The sequence below is a fragment of the Ranitomeya imitator genome, chromosome 5 (genome assembly GCF_032444005.1).
Source record: "Ranitomeya imitator isolate aRanImi1 chromosome 5, aRanImi1.pri, whole genome shotgun sequence".
In the NCBI taxonomy this organism is placed as follows: Eukaryota; Metazoa; Chordata; class Amphibia; order Anura; family Dendrobatidae; genus Ranitomeya; species Ranitomeya imitator.
Window position 1 is genome coordinate 301,544,825 of NC_091286.1, and position 27,146 is coordinate 301,571,970.

Sequence of the window (27,146 nt, forward strand, 5' to 3'; positions counted from 1 at the left end):
TCAGCTTTATATAGTAGATATGGTAAAATGTCATTCAACACTAAAACTCATCCCCCCAAAAAATAAGCCCTAATATATCTATATTAATAAAAAAAAGTTACACCTCTTGGAAGAATAGAAGGAAAAAACCCTCGAAAGTGTAGCTCTTAACGAGGTAACCAATTTAGGTGGAATAAATGCTTTAATTACCTGCATATTTTTTGTCACAGATAAACATCATATCTGCTAGATATTGAGTGGGCTTATGAGCCTTCCGCATTCATTTTTCTACAAGAGATACATTTTCTGCATCCATAGATAAAGAAGCTTTTGCTGTAATTTTAGTACCCAAGCAAAATGTCGAATTGCTACGTAGCTCAAAATGAATTAAACTGGGATTATCAGTTGGCATGTAAATCATTAATATTCTGTAACAGCAGTGTCCAACCCATATACCTAAAGATTTTGTTAAATCCCAAGTGGGTTTGCATATTTTTTCTGTTTTTCCATTTTAATGTTATGCTGATTTAGTTTGATTTGATAGCATGTCATTTGGAGTCTCAAAGTTATGATATAGATACTTACCGGTAGTATTTTTTTTGTCTGTAGATTAAAGGGGTTGTACCCAGTTTGAAAGAAAACCCCTATCCTGTGAGTAGGAGTTAACTTCCCGATTGCTGGGGATCCGACCTCTGGGCCTCTGACTGATCCCAAGAACTGGGGCTCCGAAGAGTCCTGTGTGCATGGAGTGGTGGTCAATAGTGATGGACGAACCCCTGGATATTCAGGTCCAGTGTGTTTCGCCAAACAGTTAAAAAAAAAAAAAGAAAGTGCGGTTCGAGTACCAGAACAGTACCCAATCCTGAACCCCATTTACTTGAATGAAGGTCCAGAAAATTCAGTGTTTGCAACTCTGTTATGTGCATGACAGCTCGGCAAACACTGCCCCTGATCTGCGGTAAAGTCATTACTGCCGGACAGAGAACCACGGCTCCCATGCTTCCAAATGACAGCGTGCGTCCGCAACTATGACTGGAGATAAAAAGGTTACCTCCAATCACTGTCATCGGCTAATGGGACTACTACTCATTTATTTAGAGCACAGGCATCAGGTAACGGGAGTATTGCCTGATGCCTGTGCTCTAAATAAATGATTAAAAAAAAAAAAGACACTTTTTTTGATAACCAGTCAGGCAAAACTGACAGCTGCGGGCTGCAACCCTTGCTTTAGCAAGGCTGGCTATCAAGAATAGAGGGGTCCCTACGCCATTTTTAAAAACTATTTAAATGAATAATTAAAAAAAAAAAAGACGTGGGGTGCTCCCCATTTAAGACAATTAGCCTGGCTTAAGCTGGGGGCTGGTTTTCTTAGGCTGGTAAGGAGCCATGGATATTGGCTCACCCCAGGCCTAAAAGTAGCAGCCCACATCCGCTCCAGAAAAGGCGCATCTATTAGATGTGCCAATACTGGTGCTTTGCATGGCTCCTCCCACTTACCCTGTGGCGATGGCAAGTGGGGTTCATGTTTGTGGGGTTGATGTAACCTTTGTATTGTCTGGTGACCACTTCTTAGTAATGGACGCCTATCTATGAGATGCCTCTCCATTACTAAGTCTAGTGTTGTATTGTAAATAAACACACACCATGTATACAGTCTTTTATTTGAAATAAAAGAAACACACTTTAACTATTTTATTTAAAAGTAACAAACACAGTTATACTCACCTAGTGCCCTTTCCATTGAAGCAATGGTCTCCTGTAAAAAACAAATGACCAACCATATCCCTCACCTTTCTGTCATCCTGTCCCACGCCGTAATCCATGTCTGGGGATAAACAGTTTTCAACCTGGTCGGTGTCAAGATGTGACTTTCCAGGCTGAGAACCACTGAGGAATGAGCTGCTGCAAGTACAGCACCAGCGACCAGTGGCGACGTCATCGAGGTTACTGCCGGTCACTGAGGCTGCATTCCCATCTGGGCCCTTGTACTGCGGTAACCTTGCAATCACCGCTAGCACAGTAAGAGACTCATTTATTAAAATAATTTAAAAAAACGTCATGGAACCCCTCTTTTCTTGATAACCAGCTTTGCTAAAGCTGACCGCTGAGGGTTGCAACCCGCAGCTGTCAGTTTTGCCTGGCTTGTTATCAAAAACACAGGGGAACCCACAACTTTTTTTTTTAAGAAATTATTTATTTAGAACGCAGGCACTGGCTGATACTCCCATCAACCTCCTCATGCTCTCGCTGTTGTTAGCGGCAGCAGGCATAGGCTTATGGGAGTAGTAGTCCCATCAGTCTGACGCCAGTGACTGAAGGTAAACTTTTTACCTCCGGTCACAGCTGCGGGCTCACTCTGTCATATGGCAGCATGAGAACCGCAGAGCTCTGACCAGTGATATTAATCTTACCGCTGATCAGTAATGTGCAACTCTGCTTCATTCATTCATTCATTCATTCATTCATTCATTCATTCTTATGGGAATGCTAAACATTAGCTAAATGCTGCTATTTCCAGTGGTCCCATTAAGAATGAATGGAGTGGCAGTGCACGTTATCGACCAACTCTGTATTCACACAGGTCTCTTTACAGTTCCAGTGTTTGGGATCAGTGGGGGTTCCAGCAGTCAGAACCCCAGTGATTTGGGAAGGTCTCCGATATCCTGTGGAGAGGGAATAACTTCCAAACATGGCAGAACCCCATTAATGAGCTGGGCTTTGTTCCCACGATAAGCTTTTGGCGAGGTTTTCATTTTGCAGTTTTTGTGCACCATTTTGACACCCATTAAGTAAAATAGATCACTTGTATTTCTTGAAAAATATGCAGCGTAAGGTATTTGCCAAAACTTATCATGGGAACGTAGCCTAATATGTAAAAATATAGCTCCACAAAATGCTCACTCATATTTCGGAATGTTTCACGCTCACTAGCTAGGCAGCAATTTTGCGATATAGCATTTAGTTCAGTGTTTCAGAAATTGCACAGACTGTTGAAGACTGTTTAAGAACTAGAATAACCTGTTCCATTGCATACAGAGGACCTCCTTACTCCTTCTATTCACAGAATTCAGATGCCATAAACCGTGTCTGTAATCTGCCCCCAACACAGGAGAGCATCTGGGAAGAACTGACTTCCCTTGTGGTCCCTAGCCCATCTTTCCAACATCAATTCCGCTTATTGAGTGATTGTGGTGACAAATAAATCAGGAAATAGTCTTCATATTAAGAAATCCCAGCACTTTGGGAAAACTTCTGTAACTTTTATCTGTTCAACATTAAAAACATCAGTGCAGACATAAAAATACTTATGAGGCTGGTACACCGCGCCTGCCCGTTTCTAACCTATCGGTGCTTTTTCATGGCCTATTCTACCTACTATCGCTAAGAAACCACATGCCATATAGAGTCACCGATAGGATAGGAATGTGTACGGTGAGGCTGATAATTCTTCACACGCTTTAGGGTATGTGCACACGTTGCGGTTTTTACTGCGGGTCCGCAGCGTTTTTGACGCTGTGGATCTGCAGCAGTTGTCCATGCGGTGTACAGTACCATGTTAACCTATGGAAAACAAAAACCGCTGTGCACATGCTGCGGAAAAAAAGTGTGGATACGCTGCGGTTTATTTTCCGCAGCATGTCAATTCTTTGTGCGGAATCCGCAGCGGTTTAACATCTGCTCCATATTAAAAAACCGCAGGTGTAAAACCGCAGTAGAATCCGCACGAAGACCGCGGAAAATCTGCAGAAAATCCGCGATAAATCTGCAGGAAAAACAGTGATTTTGCCCTGCGGATTTATCAAAATCCGTGCGGAAAAATCCGCACACCAGGACGCAGCGTGGGCACATACCCTCAATGAAACAATGTCCATTTTAGGACAGGATCAGATATCAAGGTCAGACATCAGAATAATGTCAGATGGAAGCTGATAACTGACCCTGACCTCTGGCACCTAACTTATTGTTTGCTTATTATATATTACTCCCTAAATATCTAAGCAAATGAATAATGAACATATAGCTTAATGGTAAGGCATCTGTGTCACGGTCTTCTACTGGGATGTGAGCTCCAAACCCTGTCTTGTACGCCAGCACACTTACCATTGAGCTACACACTCCGTCATAGGAAGATAGGCCTTTTATTTGGTTACATGGCTTTCAGTGCAAACGTGTGTACATCTCACTGAGACGATCACACAGGCATCCTAGGGGCCAAATTCAAATGATATTTGACTTTGATGTTTGATTTTGATATCTGACTTTCTTCACACATCAGAATGCTTATCACAATGACTTTCAGGCTAATCCCATAAGCTAAGAAACCTTGCTAGTCAGTATCACATGAGTGTATGGCTAAATGGTCAGGCTTCTGTCTCATAAAGCAGAGGGTTCGAATCCTAGGAGCAGATAATTTTTTTTTATAATTATGCTGGCTAGCACACAGACTCTAGTGATGTTTGACTTTTAATATCTGACGTTTTGATTATAATCCTCCTGATGTGTTCAGAAAGAGTTTCAGACACACTGTGTATTTGCATGTTAAATCACATAGCCATAGGAAATTGGGGACGGGGGCAAGAGCACAAATTAACTACCATGTATATATTTTTTCCAAGTGACTGTACATTTGCAATTTCCCAAAAGTTGCTGTGGAAAATTAAAGGAGAAATGTGATTTGTTGCTGTGGGCAACTAAAAGAGTATTTCTTTATACCAGTCAGTTTTGATATGCCTCCCTCCTAGTTTTGGAGCAGGTTTATAAGTGTGACAGTGGGAATTGTATTTTCCAATTCAAATATATGGGTATTTAAAGGGATTGGTCCTTCTCGGATATTGATGGCATATTGCTAGGTTATGCTAGCAATGTTCCTGATGGTCCAACCCTTTCAAAGTATAGTCTCATTTTTGCAAATGGCATATATCGGGTAGAGAATGTTAATACAAGGCACTAGAGTTTGTGTGCTGACCAACAGAATTTTAAAAGTAAAAAAAAAGTTGTCCTTCTGCTCCTGGGACTTGTGCTCTATGAGATAGAAGCCTTAACATTCATCCATAGGTTCAGGTAATTCTGGCTGTTCCTTCTTCTAGGCTTATGTGATTAAAGGGAACCTGTCAGCAGGATTGTGCTGAGTAAACTACAGACAGTGTCAGGTTGGCGTCGTTATACTGATTAAAACAATGGCTGCTGGGGCCATTTTGGCAGCGAAAAAAAAAATTAGCCTTAATAAGGATGATGGCGCCAATGATTTTCAGCTACATGTTTGCACTGGAAATCACGTAACCAAATAGAAGACCTATCTGTTTTCCACTGAGAGTAATATAGCTGAATGGTAAGTGTGCTGGCTTACTGAAAGTTCACGTTCCAATAGCGGACAGTGAATTTCTGTATTATTATCCTTTCAAACCTAAACTGTGTGACCCAAATGCCTCACCATTAAGCTATAGGTTCATTATATCAATAGATATTTACGGTAGGTAGTAATACATTATAAGCAAACGTGTCAGAGTCCGATATCAAAGTGAGATGTCAAATATCAAAGTCATCAGTTCCCAGGGTATTTAGCCTCAAACTGACATTATTCTGATGATCATTGTGGCTTTGTCCTGATCCAGAGGTTTGGAATTCAATAACCCACATTCATTCCTCACCTTTGCGTGTGGTCGTATCTTTGAACCTTAGCCAGCGCGGACACTGAACCGCTGTTTTCCTCATTCATTGCGAATTATTCTGATGTTTGACTTTGATATATGATCATGTCCTAAAATGGACTCTGTAAAAGTACTGGGTACTGGTGTGAAATGTCCCAATCTGAGATATTTAGGTGACGCAGCTCCACTCCATTCATTTGAACTTGAGTTGCATTTTCAGGAGATGCAGCCATTTTCATGACTTCGTACAAAAAAAAAAAAAACATGAGCATGAACCGCACATCCCAAAATCATACGTTGATCTAAAGCCGCTAGGCAAAAATTTATATACTGAACATGAGGTTTTCAGTTTAACATTCTGATCAGACTGTATGAAGCCCACTGCCACTTCACGGCAAACGTCGTAGTGGGTCCTATCGCCCTAACGGAGCGGAGCCGTGCGGCGACCACCGCCACAGCGGCCACGCACCAGCAGGGCGGACGGCCTGTTGCCCCACAGCACTCATGCTGCAAGACTGAGTCCCCAAGACTCCAGACCGCGCCGCCCCACCAGCACAAAGCCACAGCAACAATGGCCGCCACACAGCACCAGCACCAATATGAAAGGAGCACTTAAACTCACCTTCCTCCAGCTCTTCAGTGAGAGCCAAAATGGGCTAGACCCCTTACTTTGCAGTCTCCTGCTAACTAAAATCACCTGTGCCAAATGGGAGGAGTGCTGGTCCAAGGAAGAGACAAGAACATGCTTTGTACAAAAAAAAAAAAAAAGAGCATGAACCGCACATCCCAAAATCATACGTTGATCTAAAGCCGCTAGGCAAAAATTAATATAACTGAATATGAGGTTTTCAGTTTAACATTCTGATCAGACTGTATGAAGCCCACTGCCACTTCACGGCAAACCTCGTAGTGGGTCCTATCGCCCTAACGGAGCGGAGCTGGAGGAAGGTGAGTTTAAATGCTCCTTTCATTTTGGTGTTGGTGCTGTGTGGCGGCCATTGTTGCTGTGGCTTTGTGCTGGTGGGGCGACGCGGTCTGGAGTCATGGGGACTCAGTCTCGCAGCATGGGTGCAGTGGGGCAACAGGCCGTCCGCCCTGCTGGTGCATGGCCGCTGTGGCGGTGGGCGCCGCACGGCTCCGCTCCATTAGGGCGATAGGACCCACTACGAGGTTTGCCGTGAAGGGGCAGTGGGCTTCATACAGTCTGATCAGAATGTTAAACTGAAAACCTCATATTCAGTTATATTAATTTTTGCAAAGCAAAAAAAAAGGGAAGAAGCCAGCACTGCTTATGGTCAGAACGCAATAACTGAAGTGCAATTGCACATAAATTCTAACTGTATTTCAAATATGAGACATTTAGCAAACAATTGATCAATTCTTTGAGCTACCCCGCCACTTCACGGCAATCTCATAATGGGGCAGTCCTAATCTTCGTATTTTATTTACGTTGTGCCATTATGGCCTCCTGAATGTATAAAGAGTATATATATAAAAAAAAAAAAAAAAGGACCACATTAAATGCTAACTGTACCTGGAGCATTTTCAGAATTACTCCCTTGGTGCCAGGAAAGGCAAGCGCAGGTAAAGGCTCCAGGTACAGTTCGCATTTAATGTGGTCCTTTTTTTTTTTTTTTATACATTCAGGAAGCCATAATGGCACAACGTAAATAAAATACGAAGATTAGGACTGCCCCATTATGAGATTGCCGTGAAGTGGCGGGGTAGCTCAAAGAATTGATCAATTGTTTGCTAAATGTCTCATATTTGAAATACAGTTAGAATTTATGTGCAATTGCACTTCAGTTATTGCGTTCTGACCATAAGCAGTGCTGGCTTCTTCCCTTTTTTTATATTAATTTTTGCCTAGCGGCTTTAGATCAACGTATGATTTTGGGATGTGCGGTTCATGCTCTTTTTTTTTTTTTCTTTTTTGCAAAGCATTTTCATGACTTCTGTATGGTGCGTGCACCTTTTTCAATTAAAGGCGCGTGCCACATAAAGGAATCCCCGTAGTGTCCTTCTTTCCACTTAACGTTCTCCCCTGAATTCTACTACGGGGGTAAAGCACAAAGGCATCAGGTGTACGATGTCTTCCTGCGAGATAGGTTTCCATCTCATACAGGGGAAGGACTATCAGCTACGCCTCTTCCCCCGTCTCTGCACATCGGCTTTGGCATTTCTTATGTGGTAACTGCCTTTGGGAACGTTTGTGACCAGATAAATTAAAATCCCTGTAACCATATTCTTTCTAATATCTACTTTGCATATTTGATGTTCTGACGTTGCTCCTTCCGTAATAAGATCGTAGTAAGCAATCTTGAAAGCCTTTTATGTGATTGCTGCCTTTATTTCAGCCTTTAGAGCTACTTTGGCATTCGTTAGATGAATGGCTTGTGCTCATTGCCACTGAGCTGACGAAAAACAAGAGAGACTCTACCAACATCGCATGCATTTTACTCAAGCAAAAGCCATTGGATCCGCCAGATATTTCTGTGGATCATCAGTCAAGCGCTGGAGATATTGGCCGCACAGAACATCTCTCGGTATCGCCGAGCGCCGCGGACTTTGAGAACTGTGCGAATGCTGGGACGCAGGAAGCTGTTGCGGATGGTCAGGATGTTATCTCCATGACCGCAAACAGGCTCAGCGCTGTCATCCAAGCCTTCTACATGTGCTGCTCGTGCCAGATGCCTCAAGGGTTTGTCTTTTTTTATTTTTTTTATTTGGGTGATAAATGTAACGTGGTTTCTTTGGTTCACTAAGAATGATAACTTACTTTACTTGGATCTTTAGACTTTTCTCTTTTTTTGTTGATGTCAGAAATTCTTTAGATTTTTTTACTACTTTAAAAAAATCCCATTGTTATATTTTTATTTACAGTAAATCTGTTTTTGTCTGATGGTTGTCTGTGACTGCAGACCTGTGAATCCTCACAGCGTGCCCACTGCACACTACAAGCATTTGGCCGAGAGCGGCCGTTCATATGACCATAAGTAAAAAATGTGCGTACTTCCGGGCCACAAACTGACTAGACGTAGCAGGCTCTCTCAATTATTTTCTATTGAGTGAGGCCGTTCACGTCTAGTCTGCATGTATACAAATGGTATACTTGCGGTCCTGCACCATCCTGCTTCTAGCGTCTACATCAGAGAAGCCTCACGGCATGCAGTACGCACGGTGTGAGGATTCACAAGTCTACAGTTATATAGAGTGACTGCAGACTTGTACCCCAAGATTGAACAACCCCTTTAAGTAGAAGGGAAATGTCAAGCAAGAACCAATGTATTAGATAGGATTTTTAAAGGGAATCTATCACCAGATTTTTGCTACCCTGTCTGAGACCAGAATAATGTAGTGGCAGAGACCCTGATTCCAGCGACATGTCAGTTACTGGGCTGGTTGCTGTCATTTTGATAATATCATTATTTTATCTGCTGCAGATTAAGCAGTTCTATGAATGCTGAGCTCTTTATAACCCCGCCCACACCCACATATTCATGTGTTTGGTATAACCCCGCCCACACCACTGATTGGCAGCTTTCTGCCCATGCACCATGTACACAGAAAGCTGTCAGTCAGTGGCAGGGTTATACCGAACACATGAATATGCTTGATTACCTTAAGGGTATGTTCACACGTTCCTGATTTCCCTCCTTTTTTTTCAGGACTAAAAACCGCAGCTCTTGGCAGAAAACGCAGGTCCTTTTTTTGGTGCTTTTTTGGTGCGTTTTTGATGCGTTTTTTTATGCAGTTTTCTATGCAGAGTCTGTGTGTTTTCTAGGAAGTTTTTTAGGGTTAAAATGGCTGAAAATACCCTAACCCTACCCCTAACCCTACCCCTAACCCTACCCCTAACCCTACCCCTAACCCTACCCCTAACCCTACCCCTAACCCTACCCCTAACCCTACCCCTAACCCTACCCCTAACCCTAACCCTAACCCTAACCCTACCCCTAACCCTACCCCTAACCCTAACCCTATTCTAACCTTAGTGGGAAAAAAAAAAAAATTCTTAATTTTTTTATTGTCCCTACCTATGGGGGTGACAAAGGGGGGGGGGGGGGGGTGTCATTTACTATTTTTTTTATTTTGATCACTGAGATAGGTTATATCTCAGTGATCAAAATGCACTTTGGAACGAATCTGCCGGCCGGCAGATTCGGTGGGCGCACTGCGCATGCGCCCGCCATTTTGCAAGATGGCGGCGCCCAGGGAGAAGACGGCCGGACGGACACTGGGAGGCCGGGTAAGTATAAGGGGGGGAGATGAGTGCACGGGGGGGTGTCAGAGCACGGGGGGGTGGCATCGGAGCATGGGGGGGTGGGATTGGGGCACGGGGGGCAGCCACACTGCAGCGGTTCTGCACCACAAACCGCAGTAAAACCCGTAGATATATTTTTCATCTGCGGGTTTTACTGCGGGTTTGACCTCACAATGGAGGTCTATGGGTGCAGAACCGCTGCAGTTCTGCACAAAGAAGTGACATGGTACTTCTTTTTTACCGCGGCTATTCAGCGCGGCTTTTTTTCCAGATTCCCGCATCATGTGCACAGTGGTTCCTGTTTTCCATAGGGTACAGTGTACTGTACCCTGCATGGAAAACAGCTGCGGAGCCGCAGCGGCAAAATCGCGGCAGTTCCGCAGTAAAAAACGCACTGTGTGAACATGGCCTAAAATTGTAGGTTTTTAGCCCGGGAAAGGCATTAGGGTAGGCTCCCAACAAAAGGAGTGTGCCTTGTCGCTGGCTGTTGGGCTGTCAGAATTGGCTAATTTGTGCGATAAGTACCTTAATTTTTAATATTTTTATAGCAGAAATATTGCATGTATTTAGTGTTTGCATATTATAGCATTTGAGTGCAGATGTTTTTTCTTAAATTTGTTTGACTACCTTGGCAGCTGATTTACTAGTCCTCTAATCATGATCTCCTGCTGATGAAACTATTTATTTGAAAAAAAAAAAAATAATCACACTAAGCAGGCCAGTAAGTGACACATCACTGGAATCAGGGTCTCTGTTTCTAGATTAGGTGACAATAACCTGGTGACAGATTCCCTCTTTAACTTCTTACCCACTACCTGATGCATAAAATCTTTACCGCAGCGGTCAGCAAGTTATCGCCTATCCTGTGAATAGATGATGAACTGTAATCTTGAGATCTCTTCTGCAGCCACCAAAGGACAAGACAGTGTGCTCTAATGCCGCCTCAGGGTTACCAGCATGTTTAGATTTAAAGGGAACCCGTCACATGCTATTATCCTGCAGATATTGGGTTAATCTGCAGGTTAATAGCGTATGTGGACATGACTGGATCCCTTAAAAGAAATGTATCCAGTGCTGAATTTGTAGCTCTTCAAGCATAGGAACATGGTGATAAACAGTGAAGGGTCACTTTAGGTTTTCCATTTGTAGTTGTATTTAAAATAGAAGAGCTTATATCAATCAGGTACAAATGGAAAAGTTGTTTTTTTTTTTAGTGGCAAGTTTTAATTATTTTTATGTTTTCGTCTAGGATGACGTCTCCAAGATTTATTGAATTTGTCTGCAAACACGATGAAGTTCTAAAATGTTTTGTTACAAGGTACGTTATAGTAATGTCTCTTCAGAAGAAAAGACGTTTTTATTTTTATTTAATTTTTTTTTAAAAGTCCACACACCCCTGTTAGAATACCAAGTTTTTGTCATGTGAAAAAAGCAAACCATAACAGGAAGAATAATTTCAGGACTTATTCTTCTTTTACAGTTACTCATAATCTGTACAACTCAATTGAAAATCAAACTGAAATCTTTGAGACGGAAAAAGAAAAACTAAAGTAATGTGATTGCATAAATATACACACCCTTAAACTGCTACTTTATGAAGTACCCTTTGCCCTTATGACATCATTCAGTCTTTTTGGGTAGGAGTCTATAAGCATGGCACATCTAGATTTGGCGGCCTTTTACTACTCTTCCTTGCACTTTTTACCAAAACTGGCAGATTGCGAGGGTATCTCCTTCCGGTCAGCCCACAGAGTATCAATTGGATTCAGGACTGGGCTCGGGCTGGACCATTCCAAAATTTTGATCTTCTGGTCAAGCCATTCTTTTGTTGATTTGGAGGGATGCTTAGGTTCGTTGCCATGCTTAAAGGTGAAATTCCTCTTCATGATCTGGTTTATAGCAGAAGCCGGAAGGTTTTGTTGCAAAATTGACTGATGTTTCAAAGTTTTCATAGTTCCCTACACTTTAAGTAAACCTCAGCTTCTGAAAACATCTCCACCTTGCTTCCTTGTAGGTATGGCATTCTTTTGGTAATGCACAATTTTGGCTTCCCGCTAAACATATCTTTTGGAATTATGGCCAAAAAGGTCAACCTTTATCTCATCAGACCATAACACATTTTTACCTCTTTTTTTGGAAGACTTAACCCCTTCATGACCCAGCCTATTTTGACTTTAATGACCTGGCCATTTTTTGCAATTCTGACCAGTGTCCCTTTATGAGGTAATAACTCAGGAACGATTCAACGGTTCGTAGCGATTCTGAGATTGTTTTTTCATGACATATTGGGCTTCATGTTAATGGTAAATTTAGGTCGATAATTTTTGCGTTTATTTGTGAAAAAAACGGAAATTTGGTGAAAATTTGGAAAATTTCACAATTTTCAAATTTTGAATTTTTATTCTGTTAAACCAGAGAGTTATGTGACACAAAATAGTTAATAAATAACATTACCCACATGTCTACTTTACATCAGCACAATTTTGGAAACAACATTTTTTTTGCTAGGAAGTTATAAGGGTTAAAATTTGACCAGCGATTTCTCATTTTTACAACAAAATTTACAAAACCATTTTTTTTTAGGGACCACCTCACATTTGAAGTCAGTTTGAGGGGTCTATATGGCTGAAAATACCCAAAAGTTACACCATTCTAAAAACTGCACCCCTCAAGGTGCACAAAACCACATTCAAGAAGTTTATTAACCCTTCAGGGTTTTACAGCAGCGGAAGCAACATGGAAGGAAAAAATGAACATTTAACTTTTTAGTCACAAAAATGATCTTTTAGCAACAATTTTTTTTATTTTACCAAGGGTAAAAGGAGAAACTGGACCCTGGAAGTTGTGGTCCAATTTGTCCTGAGTACGCCGATACCCCATATATGGGGGGGAAGCACTGCTCGGAAGGGAAGGAGCGCCATTTGACTTTTTGAATGAAAAGTTGGCTCCAATCTTTAGCGAACACAATGTCGAGTTTGGAGAGCCCCTGTGTGCCTAAAGATTGGAGCTCCCCCACAAGTGACCCCATTTTGAAAACTAGACTCCCCCAAGGAACTTATCTAGATGTGTGTTGAGCACTTTGAGCCCCCAAATGCTTCACAGACGTTTATAATGCAGAGCCGTGAAAATAAAAGATCATTTTTCTTTCCTCAAAAATAATTTTTTTGCCCACAATTTTTTTTCACAAGGGTAACAGGAGGAATTGGACCCCAAAAGTTGTTGTCCATTTTTTCCTGAGTATGCTGGTACCCCATATGTGGGGGTAAACCACTGTTTGGGCACGCGTCGGGGTTTCGGATGGGAGGGAGCACCAGTTGACTTTTTAAACGCAAGATTGGCTGGAATCAATAGTGGCGCCATGTTGCGTTTGGAGACCCCCTGATGTGCCTAAACAATGGAAACCCCTTAATTCTAACTCCAACACTAACCCCAGCACATCCCTAACCCTAGTCCCAACTCTAGCCATAACCCTAATCACAACCCTAACCCCAACACACCCCTAACCACAGCCCTATCCCCAACACACCCCTAACCCTAATCCCAACTCTAACCATGACCCTAATCCCAGCCCTAACCACAACCCTAACCCAAACACACCCCTACCGCAGATTTCCAGTGTTTTTTGTGCAGATTTCACCAGCGGATTCCTATACAGAAACAGGTGTAAAAAGCTGCGGAATCCGCACAAAGAATTAACATGCTGCGGAAAATACCGAGCGGTATTTTCTGCACCATGGGCACAGCGGATTTGGTTTTCCATAGGTTTACATGGCATTGTAAACGTGATGGAAAACTGCTATAAATCCGCTGCGGATCCGCAGCCAAATCCGCACCATGTGCACATAGCCTAATTCTAACCCTAATTCTAACCTTAACCCTAATTGCAACCCTAACCCTAGTTCTAACAATAACCCTAACCATAGTGGAAAAATAAAAATAAATATATTTTCTTTATTTTATTATGTTCCCTGCCTATGGGGGTGATAAGGGGGGGTTATTTACTATTTTTTTTATTTTGATCACTGTGATATGATCTATCACAGTGGTCAAAATGAATGAACGAATTTGCTGGCGGCAGAAGTGTGATGTCTCTACAGGCAGAGGAAGCCGGTCACATTAAGGCCATGTTCACACGTTGCGTCCTGTCCCTGCGGGTTCTCCCGCAGCGGATTTGATAAATCTGCAGGGCAAACCTGCTGCGGTTATCCCTGCAGATTTATCGCGGATTGTCCTGCGGGTTCCGCTGCGGGATTTTACTCCTACTATTGATGCTGCATATGCAGCAATATGCAGCATCAATAGTAATGTTAAAAATAATAAAATCATGATATACTCACCCTCTGACGTCCCGATCTCCTCGGCGCTGCAGGCGGCGGTCTGGTTCCAAACATGCTGTGCGACCAGGACCTTCATGACGTCACGGTCATGTGACCGCGACGTCACCGCAGGTCCTGGTCGCATAACAAACCTGAGACCGGACGGCCGCGTGCAGCGCTGAGACTTCAGAGGTGAGTATATCATTATTTTTTATTTTAATTCTTTTTTTCTTTATCGCCTCTCATTGGGGGACACAGGAACCATGGGTGTATGCTGCTGCCACTAGGAGGCTGACACTATGCAAATAAAAAAGTTAGCTCCTCCTCTGCAGTGTACACCCCACCGACTGGCATTATACTCTTCAGTTTAGCTTAGTGTCAGTAGGAGGTGGACACGGGTCTTTCATTAGACCCTTATCTACCTCAATGTGCGTCGTTTCTTTTCAGGTTTTCCGGAAGGGATACAGGGTGAACAGTCACACCTGTAGTCCCACATTGCGGACTATGAGTACGGCGTGTACTGCCACCCCGTATCCTCATAGATCCCTCTCCAGGACCAAGATCCTAGCACACAAGCGTGCTCAGAAGTCCGGTCCTGGCTCCGTCCCCCACCCACTCGCCCACCAGAGCCTGTCGGTTGGAGGAGACGAGGACGTCCAGCTCCACGGACGTCTAACACCTTCTACGGCTTCAGATTAGTAATGGACGGCGTGGGATGTTTAGGTGAGTATTCCCCTCCCACCGATCCCTAACCTTCGGTCTATTTTCAAAGACAGTCATGGGGGGTCCCTGTGGATTCCCTGTTACAGGGGCGATCGTGGGGCGTCTCTTTATTGGGAAGTTTTCCACACTGCGGCCACATTTTTGTTCTGTGCGGGCCCTATAGGCAGCTGCGCTGCTGGTTCTGCGGTTCTGGCTGTTTGCGCGTCAGCTGCGCCGCTTCTCCCTGCTCGGCGGCCGCACCTTCACAGGCAGCGTCTCTGCCTGGTCTGCGGCCGTACCTTTGTTTCCATGCAGCGCGGCCCCTACAGGCAGCTGCGCCGTTCTCTCGGGGGCCGTACCTTGGGAGGTGACGCGCGTCCGCGGTCCTCTCCAGCGGCGCCGGCTTCTAATACAGGCCCCTACTTCCGGCGCCTGCACCGGCGCTCCCCTCTTTTCCGCGGCGGCTGCCGCGCCTATCAGTCGGGCGGCCCCCGCACTGTTTTTTGCGCCGCACCGCCGACTATCCACCTTTCTGCGGTCACCGGCCTCTAATTTAGGCCCCGGCTTTCCCCGGGGCCTACTTCCGGTGACGCGCTCCGCCCACTTCCTGTATCATCGGGCGGGCTTTCTCCCGCCCGACAAACTCTGCCCTGCATTCCCCACCCACCGGCGCCATCTCGGCTGGCTCCGCCCCTTCCTCCACGCCGCTTCTGGAAGTTTTCTCCATCGTGCCACGCACCTGCGCCGGGGAACTTCGCAGAGCGCTCCTTCTGGGGACACAGCACTCCATCTGCGCCGGGGATCCACAGCATCTTCCTCCAGGCCTGCAGCTCCTGGTATCCGGGTTTTTTCGTCTGCCGTGAGCAGCTCTGCTCTGCAGACTGACACCCTCCTCTGCCCCACTGTCCCCTAACCTGCTGGCATTTTCTTCAGGGACCTCTTCAAAATGTCTGACTCTAAAGGGGGCCGCTCTCGCCCCCCTACTTCTTCATCTTCTGCCTTAGTCACCTACTTTGCATGTGCGTCCTGTAACAGCAAGCTTCCCTCAGGTCAGTCCTCCCCGCTGTGTCAGTCCTGCAGCAACCCGATTGTTCCCACCGCCCAGGATCCCCCGGCTGTTCCGGCCGAGAGTGATCCCCCCATCCCAGGCTGGGCCGCCTCTCTGTCACAATCGGTGGCCGATTTAACGCGGGTGTCTCAAACCCTGGTGTCAGCACTGGATCGGTTACCCCTGCAGACCCCTGCCGTGGCCAGCGGGTGGCAGGAACCGCCGCCTGAGCCCTCCTTGATAAGCCACAAAAGGTCCAGACAGGAACGTCGGTCTGAGTCCTCTTCGCGCTCCATCTCGCCACTCGGCCCTCCCCTGCAGTCGGCGTCCCCTCGACCCTCCTCCCCTGAGTCAGGCGAGGCACTCTCTGATGCGCCCTCGGAGGATATTTCGGAGCTGGATTCTAACCAAATTGCCACCATGAGGGAGATGGTCCAGTATCTCATTGTGGCAGTAAACCAATCTTGTGGCATCATGGATCCCTCTACGGAACCCGCAGATCAGGCGGTTTCGTTTAGACGGGCCAAACCACCTTCCAAGTTTTTTGCTCCTCATCCTGAATTCGAGGAAATCATGTCCAGAGAGAGAGAGAACCCCACTAGGCGTTTCCAGATGGGAAAACGCCTGGGTGTGTTATATCCCTTTTCTCCAGAACTTACCGCCAATTGGACGGTCTCTCCCTCGGTGGATCCACCTGTGTCCAGGCTGTCTACCAACACGGTGCTTCCTCTGTCCGGCGGAGCATCTCTGAAGGACTCTAACGATAGGACTATAGAATCCTTTGCGAAGTCAGCTTTTGAAGCGGCTGCAGCGGCTATTTGCCCAGCCTTTGCTTCCACTTGGGTTTCTAAATCCATCTCCAAATGGGCCAGGGAGCTCTGTCGAGGTATCCTGGACGGGGCGCCCCCCATGCAACTAGCGGAGCTTGCCAACCAGATTTCCCACGCCGGTGAATACCTGGCCTCTGCCTCCCTGGATGTCGCGTCTTGTGCGGCTCAGGCCTCCAGCAATGCCGTTGCCATCCGCCGCACCGTTTGGCTCAAGGCCTGGCAGGCGGACTTATCTTCTAAAAAGTCCCTCACCGGTCTGCCCTTCCAGGGCTCTCGTCTCTTTGGTTCCCAGCTGGATCAAATTATTAAGGACGCCACCGGGGGTACAAGTTCTCTTCTCCCCCAGGCTAAGCCCCGTCGCCCTCCTCCTAGACGGCAGTTTCGCCCTTTTCGGCCGTTTCGTCACTTCGCTGCGTCGAACTCCTTTTCCCAGCAGCAACAGAGGCCACAGGCACGTCAAGAAAAGAAGGCGGTGTCCTTTAGGCCCCCTCCGTCCTGGCGTCCTCGCTATTCCCAGGGTAGATCCTCCAGGCCAAGGACTGGAAGATCCACCTCCGCATGACTCTTGGCAAGACTCCAGCCCAACTCCCAGATTGGGCGGCCGCCTTCTCCTTTTCAGGGACGTCTGGGTTTCTGCAGTAGAGGACGCTTGGGTCTGGGAAGTTGTATCCTCGGGATACAAGATAGAGTTCGCTTCCAGACCCCGGGATTGTTTCTTCCAATCCCGTCCTCCAAGAGATCCCGCTCTTGTTCCGGGCTTCTTCGCAGCCATTGCTTCTCTGCTCAAATCCGGGGTAATCGTTCCCGTCCCAGAAAAGGAACGGTACACGGGTTTCTACTCGAACCTCTTTGTGGTACCGAAAAAAGACGGCAAGGTTCGCCCCATTCTGGACCTCAAATTGCTGAACAGGAGAGTTCGCCTGAGACACTTCAGGATGGAATCCCTTCGTTCAGTAATTGCTTCCATGGAGGCTCAGGAATTTCTATGCTCTATAGATATCCAGGACGCCTACCTACATGTCCCGATATTTCCCGGACATCACCGTTTCCTGCGCTTCGCAGTACAACGAGATCATTTTCAGTTAGTCGCCCTGCCGTTCGGTCTCGCAACCGCGCCAAGGGTGTTCACGAAGATCATGGCGGCGCTGATGGCCATCTTGAGAGTCAGAGGCTTGGTCCTTTTTCCATACCTCGATGACATCCTCATCAAGGCTCTGTCCTTTGCTCAGGCCCACGAAAGTCTGTCCTTTGTTCTCGACACCTTAGCCCGTTTCGGGTGGCTGGTCAACCGGAAGAAGTCCTGCCTTATTCCTTCTCAGCGCATCATCTTTCTGGGCATGCTTTTCGACACTCGTCAGACCAGAGTCTTCCTTCCCAAAGACAAGAGATCCACTCTTTGTCGGGACATACGCTTGCTCCAGGGTCCTCGGCCTCCCTCCCTCCGTTCGGCCATGAAGGTTCTGGGGAGGATGGTAGCTACATTGGAAGCGATTCCCTTCGCCCAATTTCATTCGCGACCCCTTCAGCAAGCCATTCTGTCTCAGTGGGACAGGTCTGTCTTCTCCCTGGATCGGCCGATCAGACTCTCTTCTCGGGTCAAGCGGTCCCTCAACTGGTGGCTGACGTCATCTCTCATCTCCCAGGGCAGGTCCTTCCTTCCAGTTCACTGGCAGGTGGTGACAACGGACGCCAGCCTGATCGGCTGGGGTGCGGTTTTTCGCCACCTGACGGTTCAGGGCCGTTGGTCGTCGCAGGAATCAACTCTGCCAATCAATGTCCTCGAGATTCGGGCCATCTTTCTGTCCCTCCGTCACTGGGAAAGGATCCTCAGGGGCCTTCCAGTCCGGATCCAGACGGACAACGACACGGCTGTGGCATATGTCAACCATCAGGGGGGGACCCGGAGCTCCTTGGCCCTTGCCGAGGTATCCAAGATCCTCATTTGGGCAGAGGCAACGGTTCCGGTGATATCTGCGGTGCATATCCCTGGCGTGGACAACTGGGCCGCCGACTTCCTCAGCGCGAGGGCCTCGCGGCAGGGGAATGGTCCTTGCATCCGGAGGTCTTCCATCAGATTTGTCTTCGATGGGGGACTCCGGATGTGGATCTCACGGCGTCTCGAATCAACAGGAAGGTTCCGCAGTTCGTTTCCAGGTCCTGCGATCCTCTCGCAGTGGGCGTCGATGCTCTGGCCATTCCTTGGTCACAGTTCGAGCTGCCCTACCTGTTCCCACCCCTTCCATTACTTCCCAAGCTGTTGAAGAAGATCAAAGCAGAAGGGGTGCCGGTCATCCTGATCGCCCCGGATTGGCCCAGGAGAGCTTGGTTCGCGGAGCTCGTCAACCTTCTCGCGGACACTCCCTGGCGCCTTCCAGACAGGCCCGATCTGCTGTCCCAGGGTCCGATCTGCCACCCGAATTCTCGGTCGCTCAGTTTAACGGCGTGGCTGTTGAGACCGCGGTTTTAAGAGCGTCCGGCCTTTCGGACCGGGTGATTCACACCATGATTCAGGCTCGGAAGCCTTCGTCTTCCAGGATCTACTACCGCACCTGGAAGGCTTACTTCCGTTGGTGCGAGTCCAACCGCGTTCGCCTATGGTTTTTTCCCTGCCTTCTCTTTTGGCCTTCCTTCAGGCAGGACTGGATTCGGGCCTGGCTCTTAGCTCCCTGAAGGGTCAGGTCTCTGCGCTTTCCATCCTCTTTCAGAAGACCTTGGCCTCTCGGCCACAGGTTAAGACCTTCTTTCAAGGGGTAGCCCATGCTGTCCTGCCGTACAGAGCCCCTGTGGAGGCATGGGACTTAAACCTGGTACTGGACGTTCTGAGGGTTTCTCCCTTTGAACCTCTTAGGGAGATTCCTCTATCAGTTCTATCTTGGAAGGTGACCTTTCTTGTGGCCATCACGTCTATTCGCCGCGTTTCCGAGTTGGCGGCCTTGTCTTGCCGCCCTCCGTTTTTGGTCATTCACCAGGACAAGGTGATTTTCCGGCCCCCACCTTCTTTTCTTCCTAAGGTGGTTTCCACCTTCCACCTCAACGAGGACATCGTTCTACCTTCCTTTTGTCCAGCTCCGACTCATCCTCTGGAGCGATCGTTGAACAAGCTAGACCTCGTCAGGGCAGTGAGGATCTATCTGGATAGAACATCCTCTTTCCGGAAGACGGATTCTTTTTTCGTCATTCCTGATGGCACGCGCAGAGGCCAGCCGGCTTCCAAAGCGACTATTGCTCGATGGATCAGAATGGCAATTTTGGAGGCTTACCGGGTCAAGAACAGAGTGCCCCCTCCTGGGATTAAGGCTCACTCTACCCGGGCAGTCGGTGCCTCCTGGGCGGTGCACCACAGGGCTTCCGCCCTACAGCTTTGCAAAGCGGCAACTTGGTCTTCCATCCACACGTTCGCCAAATTTTACAAGGTCCATACCTACGCATCGGCGGACGCCAGCCGAGGCAGAAGGATCTTGCAGGCGGCAGTGGTGAGTCCTCTGACCTGATGGAAGTCTGTTTTCCTGCCCTTGGGACTGCTTTGGGACGTCCCATGGTTCCTGTGTCCCCCAATGAGAGGCGATAAAGAAAACAGGATTTTTGGTTGCTTACCGTAAAATCTGTTTCTTGAAGCCTCCATTGGGGGACACAGCTCCCTCCCAATGTTTCTGTTGTTATCTGTTTTATGACTGTTCTCACGTTTACAGTTCTCAAGTTTGTGGTTATGGTTTTTCAACCTTGTTCTTTTCTCCTACTGCTTTCTCACTAACTGAAGAGTATAATGCCAGTCGGTGGGGTGTACACTGCAGAGGAGGAGCTAACTTTTTTATTTGCATAGTGTCAGCCTCCTAGTGGCAGCAGCATACACCCATGGTTCCTGTGTCCCCCAATGGAGGCTTCAAGAAACAGATTTTACAGTAAGCAACCAAAAATCCTGTTTTTTTTTACTCAAATATGGTTCCCGGGGCCTGGAGGAGAGTCTCCTCTCCTCCACCACGGGTATCATCCGCACATTATCCGCTTACTTCCCGCATGGTGTGCACAGCCCCATGCGGGAAGTAAGCGGATCAATGCATTTCTATGGGTGCAGAATCGCTGCGATTCTGCACAAAGAAGTGACATGCTGCGGGTTGTAAACCGCTGCGTTCCCGCGCGGTTTTTCCCGCAGCATGTGCACAGCGGTTTGCGGTTTCCATTGGTTTACATGTAAATGTAAACGCAATGGAAACTGCAGCGGACCCGCAGCGGCAAAATCGCTGCGGTTCCACGGTAAAAACCGCAACGTGTGAACATGGCCTAAAGGGGTTTTTCCACGAACGAAAGTTCTTTTTAAAAATTGTCTGTGTCTGACCGTGTACGGAGCATACCACATCTCCTGGGCAGGGGAGGAAGCAAAAGACATTGATAGATGATTGATACATATGAGATACATTGATGATGGAGACATGCATAGATGGGAGATAGATAGAAATGACATACATACATTCAATATAGATTGAGACATAGACAAATAACAGATGATAGAGACATAGATGATAGATCAATCTAAAATACATATGTAATAGATAGATACAGAGATAGATAGATAGCTAGACACAGATTATAGAATAAAATGTGTACTTTTGTCCTTATGTGGACACAATGTAAATTATAGCACCTTTGTTGTAAATTTTTCCGTGTTAATAAAATGTTACCTTTTCCTACTTTGCTTTCATTTTAACACGGGGAGGGGTGAGTGCACATAGGAAAGTGGAAACACAGGGGGGAGACAGCTCAAATGAGAGAACATATGAGGGAAGATGAGAGCACAGTGGCGGAGAGAGAAAGAGCAGACAAGGGGGATAGCACATGGGGTAGACAGGTCAAAGAAGAGAGCAGACAGGAGAAGACAGCACATGGGGGAAAGAGAGTGGATAGGTGGGTGAGCACATGGGGGGGAGAGATTCTCAACGCTGCAAAGCCTGCCCCCATCATGACATTACCGCCCTCCCGATGTGATAGCATCGGGCCTCCATCTAGTGTATGTATATATTATATATACACACCATATATATGGTCCCCTCATTCCAATCCCAGTATGCATTTCCCCCTCATCCCTCTCCTGGTACACATGGCCTGCTCATCCCTATCTTGGTATGCATATCCTCCTCATCCCCATCCTGGTATGCATGACCCCCTCATCCGTACCCTGGTAGGCATGGTCCCCCTTATCCCTAGCTTATTGGGCATGGCCCCCTCATCCCTATCCTGGTATGCAGGGCCCCCATCTCCATCCTGGTATGCATGACAACATCCTTATCCTAGTATGATTGGCCCCCATCTCTGTTTGGTAGGCAGGGCCCCCATCTCTGTCCTGGTATGCATTGACCCATCCTTATTCTGGTATGCATGGCCCCCTCATCCCTATCCTGGCATGCAGGGCCCTCATCTCTATCCTGGCATGCATGGCCCCATCTTTATCCTGGTATGATTGGCCCCCATCCCCATCCTGGTATACATGGCCCCAATCAGAAAAACATAAAAAATAACATAAACCATTATACTTACCTTCCTGCATTTCCTTGCAGTGTCTTGTTCCAATGCCAGCAGCTGATTTATGCTTATAAGCAGCGCATAGCAGTGACATCATGCAGTGCTTACAAGCCGAGGACAGCTGCCGGAATACTCACTGCTCCCCATGCCGGGACTATGTGCGTGGAGAGCAGTGAATATTCAATGCTCTTTAATATCGAGCACAGTGTTAGCTGCAGCCGCCGGCTTCTTGCAGCTTCCGGGCGTTCACTAAAGGGAATGAATATTCACTGTATTCCATGCATATGGAAGTGGGGAGCAGAGAATATTCATTGCCTTAAGAAGCGGGGACATGAGAGAGTCTGTCAGCTGCAGGCTAACAGTGTGTCCGCTAATACAGATATATGAATATTCACTGCTTTCCACACCCATGGGTGTTGAATGCAGTAAATATTCATTTCACACTTTTTTTTAATTAAAAGTCCCCCCAAACTCAACATGTTTTTGGAGAGTGGGAGATGAGGGTGTTATAAATATGTTGTTGTTTTGTTGCAATGTCATAATTTATTTTTTACATGACCACAACTATATATTTAACACTTACGGATCCCTTCGCCCAGAAAAAAGAAAAAAAATATTATCTGCAAGGCTGTAATTACCTTAAAGGGTGTCTCTCAGCACTTAATTACTGTTCAAACCAAGTACAAGTGCTTGGTGCACCTTCCCACCTATGTTTTCCATTTATAAAGAAGCCGTAGATGGAAAAAAAACTATTTTGTGGGAAGGTCCACAGAAATGCTTGGTTGCACTGAGTGCTTGGTTTGAACAGTCATTTTGTTCTTGCAGACTTCCTTTAACACTTTATTTACCAGGTTATGTAGCACAAAATATGAACAGTATATAAAATTAAAAGCAAATTTATACACTAAACATAAGAATTTATATTTACAGCCGATACCTGTGCAAATGTTATGTGGAGCCTTGATTTCTATGAGAGTCCAGCTGGTCAAGCAGTCATTGCTTCTTCTAATATGGAATAAACTTTAACTGCAAGAGTAATGCTTAATGGGGTTTAACGAGTTCAGGAAAAGCGTAGAAAAGGCATGAAATATAAAGTGCATGACTTGATAAATCCTCCCCGTGTCCCAGCACGGTCGCTCTGCCCCTGGTTCTTGTATAGTGTGATACAAATCACCCCGTACATAAGGAAATTTAAGATATTATTTTCTTCACTTTGCAGAAACCCTAAAATCATATTTGACCACTTTCATTTTTTGTTGGAGTGTCCTGAACTGATGTCGAGGTTTATGCACATCATAAAAGCTCAGGTAAGGTATGATTTGTTCTCTTATTTGTTTTTCCTCTTCATCCAAGAGCCACAATTTTTTTTTCCATGTATATAGGCATAGGAGGGCTTTTTGACTTGTACTTTTGACTGACGCCATTCATTTTATAATGTGATGTTCTGGAAATCAGAAAAAATAATTCCAAGTGTGGCGAAATTGCAAAAAAAAAAAAAAGTGCAATTTCACAATTTTTTCTAGGGCTTTTTATTTACCATGTTCAATAGACGGTAAAAATAACCTGCCAATATGTTTCTCCAGGTCAGCATTGGAGATGGCAAGCAAGTATAGTTTTTTTTTTATTTTAAAAAGTTCAAGAAACTTAAGAATATATATATATTGTTCTATTTTCCTTTTTTTTTTGTTGACGAGGCTGTGCGTGTTTTTTTTTTTTTTGCAGGTCCTTAATCGTTTTAAAACGAATTTACCATTACAATCTCCCCCCATTGAGTTGTCTCTCTTTTTTGTATTCTGTTTTATTTTAAGATGATGAATTTGTGAATTTCCTAGACACTAGGTTACTTCTAGACAGGTACGGCGGTCTTCAGCTGACCCCTTGCTGTCAAAACAACTCATTGGCTCCCCGCGATTGCTTCACGGAGCTCCGCTCCACCCGTGGCTGTTAGAGGCAGAGTGATGGCTGATTATCACAGCCATCATTTGCCGGTAAAGATGCGGGTTCAGTTTCTGAGCCCGCAACAAAGGCAGGAAGTCAGCATATGATGTAACTGTACATTGTAATTTGCTAAGGGTTTAACCAACTTTGTGATTGGCTGTTTTTATGCCTCCTATATAAAGTAGTCAAAATATTACAGCAGTACTAAACTGTAGATGTCTGGATAGTACAATGCCTTGCGAAAGTATTCAGCCCCCTTGAACTTTTCAACCTTTTCCCACATATCATGCTTCAAACATAAAGATACCAAATGTACATTTTTGGTGGAGAATTAACAACAAGTGGAACACAATTGTGAAGTTGAATTAAATTTATTGGTTATTTCATATTTTTGTGGAAATTCAAAACTGAATAGTGGGGCGTGAAATATTATTCGGCCCCTTTAACTTAATACTTTGTTGCGCCACTTGTGCTGCGATTACAACTGCAAGTTGCTTGGGGTATGTCTCTGAAAACTGCTGTTCACAAACGATCTCCATAAACCTCACTGAGCTCGAGCTGTTTGCCAAGGAAGAATGGGCAAGAATTTGAGTCTCTCGATGTACAAAACTGATAGAGACATACCCCAAGCTACTTGCAGCTGTAATCGCAGAAAAAGGTGGCGCAACAAAGTACTAAGTTCAAGGGGCTGAAAAATATTGCACTCCCCACTTTTCAGTTTTTGAATTTTCACAAAAATTTAAAATAACCAATAAATTTCGTTCAGCTTCACAATTGTGTTCCACTTGTTATTGATTCTTCACCAAAAATTTACATTTGGCATCTTTGTTTGAAGCATATGATGTGGGAAAAGGCTGAAAAGTTCAAGGGGGCCGAGTACTTTTGCAAGGCACTGTATGTAAGCAGTGTCGTATTTTTCATTATTGCATACAAAATCAGATCATTATAGCTCTGTTCCTAAAAGAATAAAACACAAAAAGCAAAACGGCTAATCAATTATGACTACATTTTGGTGTCTAAACCGTATTGATGTGTGAAATATTTACTCGGAGTACACTAATTTAGCACCACACCATATACACCAAATGATGAGGAAAAGTTTGACATGTAGCTTGACATGTTTCTGCCTCTGTAGTCTTGTACAAGGGAATTGTAATAAGAAATTTTCTGTAATACACAGCGAAACAAATTGAATCCACAATTGAAACTGGTAGAAATCCCACTGGTAGGCTATAACGATTTATTAGACTGATTGGTGGGCAATTACACTAATGTCCGATGTCGTTTTTTTGTTCTAATGTATGGAAGAATTAGCTCAATGTTCTGACTATATTATTGATCATTAAGTAGTATGATATAAACATTAGTGTTCTTTGACCATACATGGTTCATTCAAGCTGCTTTTATTTTAATATCTGTCTTTATCTATCTTATCTATCATATAAAGTTTGGGCACCTCTGGTCAAAATTACTGTTATTGTGAACAATTAGACAGGTTGAAGATTAAATTATCTCTAAAAGGGCTAAAGTTAAAGATGACACATTTTCCTTTGTATTTTAGGCAAAAAAAACATACCGTATATACTCGAGTATAAGCCGACCCGAGTATAAGCCGACCCCCCTAATTTTGCCACAAAAAACTGGGAAAACTTATTGACTCGAGTATAAGCCTAGGGTGGAAATGCAGCATTTACCGGTGAATTTCAAAAATAAAAATAGATCATTATTTCCCCATAGCTGTGCCATATAGTGCTCTGCACCGTTCATATTGCCCCATAGATGCTGCACAGGTGCCCCATATAGTGCTGTGTGCCGTTCATATTGCCCCATAGATGCTGCACAGATGCCCCATATAGTGCTGTGTGCCGTTCATACTGCCCCATAGATGCTGCACATAAATCTGTGCCATGGCCGCTGCTGCTGCTGCTGCAATAAAAAAAAAAAAAACACATACTCACCTCTCTTGATTGCAGCTCCCAGCGTCTGGTCCCGGCGCCTCCATCTTCCCGGCGTCTCTGCTCTGACTGATCAGGCAGAGGGTGCCGCGCACACTATACTTGTCATCGCGCCCTCTGGCTGAACAGTCAGAGCGCAGACGCCGGGAAGATGGAGGCGCCGGGGAGATGGAGCGGCGCCCGGCGGCTGGAACGGGGACAGGTAAGTATGATATACTTACCTAGTCCCAGCGATCCTGACGCTCACCGCCTTCCTCCCCGTCTTCTGTGCTGCAGCCTCTTCCTGTCAGCGGTCATTGGCACCGCTGATTAGAGAAATGAATAGGCGGCTCCACCCCTATGGGAGGTGGAGCCGCCTATTCATTTCTGTAATGAGCGGTCCCACGTGACCGCTGAAGAAGGGAAGAAGCTGCAGCACAGAAGCCCGTGGGACGGCAGGGACAGCGCGAGGATCGCTGGGACTAGGTAAGTATACCTCAGCGACCTCTCCCCCTCACCCGCCGACCCCACCGCTACCGTGACTCGAGTATAAGCCGAGAGGGGCACTTTCAGCCCAAAAATTTGGGCTGAAAATCTCGGTTTATACTCGAGTATATACGGTACATATTTTCGTCTTTTACTTTTTAAAAATTATAAAAAGGAAAATGGGCCAATGCAAAAATTTGAGGAAGAAAAAGAAGACTGACAGCACTCACTTATTGGGGCGCCCGGTCCACATCCAGGGAACCTTCCTGGATCATCCACATAGTCCAAAAAGAAACAAAAGACCAGCGCTCCATCCGGGTGTAGTATTCCAAAATGCAAACTTTATTGGGCCATGTAGCAGCAACGTTTCGACCCGGAGGTCTTTATCAAGCATCAATGCAAAAATTTGGTCACCCTGCATGGTTAGTACCTAGTAGTACCCCCTTCTGAAAATATCACAGCTTGTAAATGCTTTTTGTAGCCAGCC

At 45.8% G+C, this 27,146-nt stretch overlaps 1 protein-coding gene across 4 annotated transcripts in view; it reads left to right on the forward strand.

Moving 5' to 3' along the window:
* The window catches only part of HACE1 (HECT domain and ankyrin repeat containing E3 ubiquitin protein ligase 1), a 163,121-nt gene that overhangs the window by 60,032 nt on the left and 75,943 nt on the right, over positions 1-27,146 (forward strand). For all 4 annotated transcript variants that reach the window (XM_069726307.1, XM_069726306.1, XM_069726304.1 and 1 more), the window contains 3 exons: positions 7,985-8,328; positions 11,141-11,209; positions 23,521-23,608. In XM_069726307.1, the coding sequence (XP_069582408.1) occupies positions 7,985-8,328; positions 11,141-11,209; positions 23,521-23,608 (501 nt within the window). The remainder of the gene's footprint in view (positions 1-7,984; positions 8,329-11,140; positions 11,210-23,520; positions 23,609-27,146) is intronic.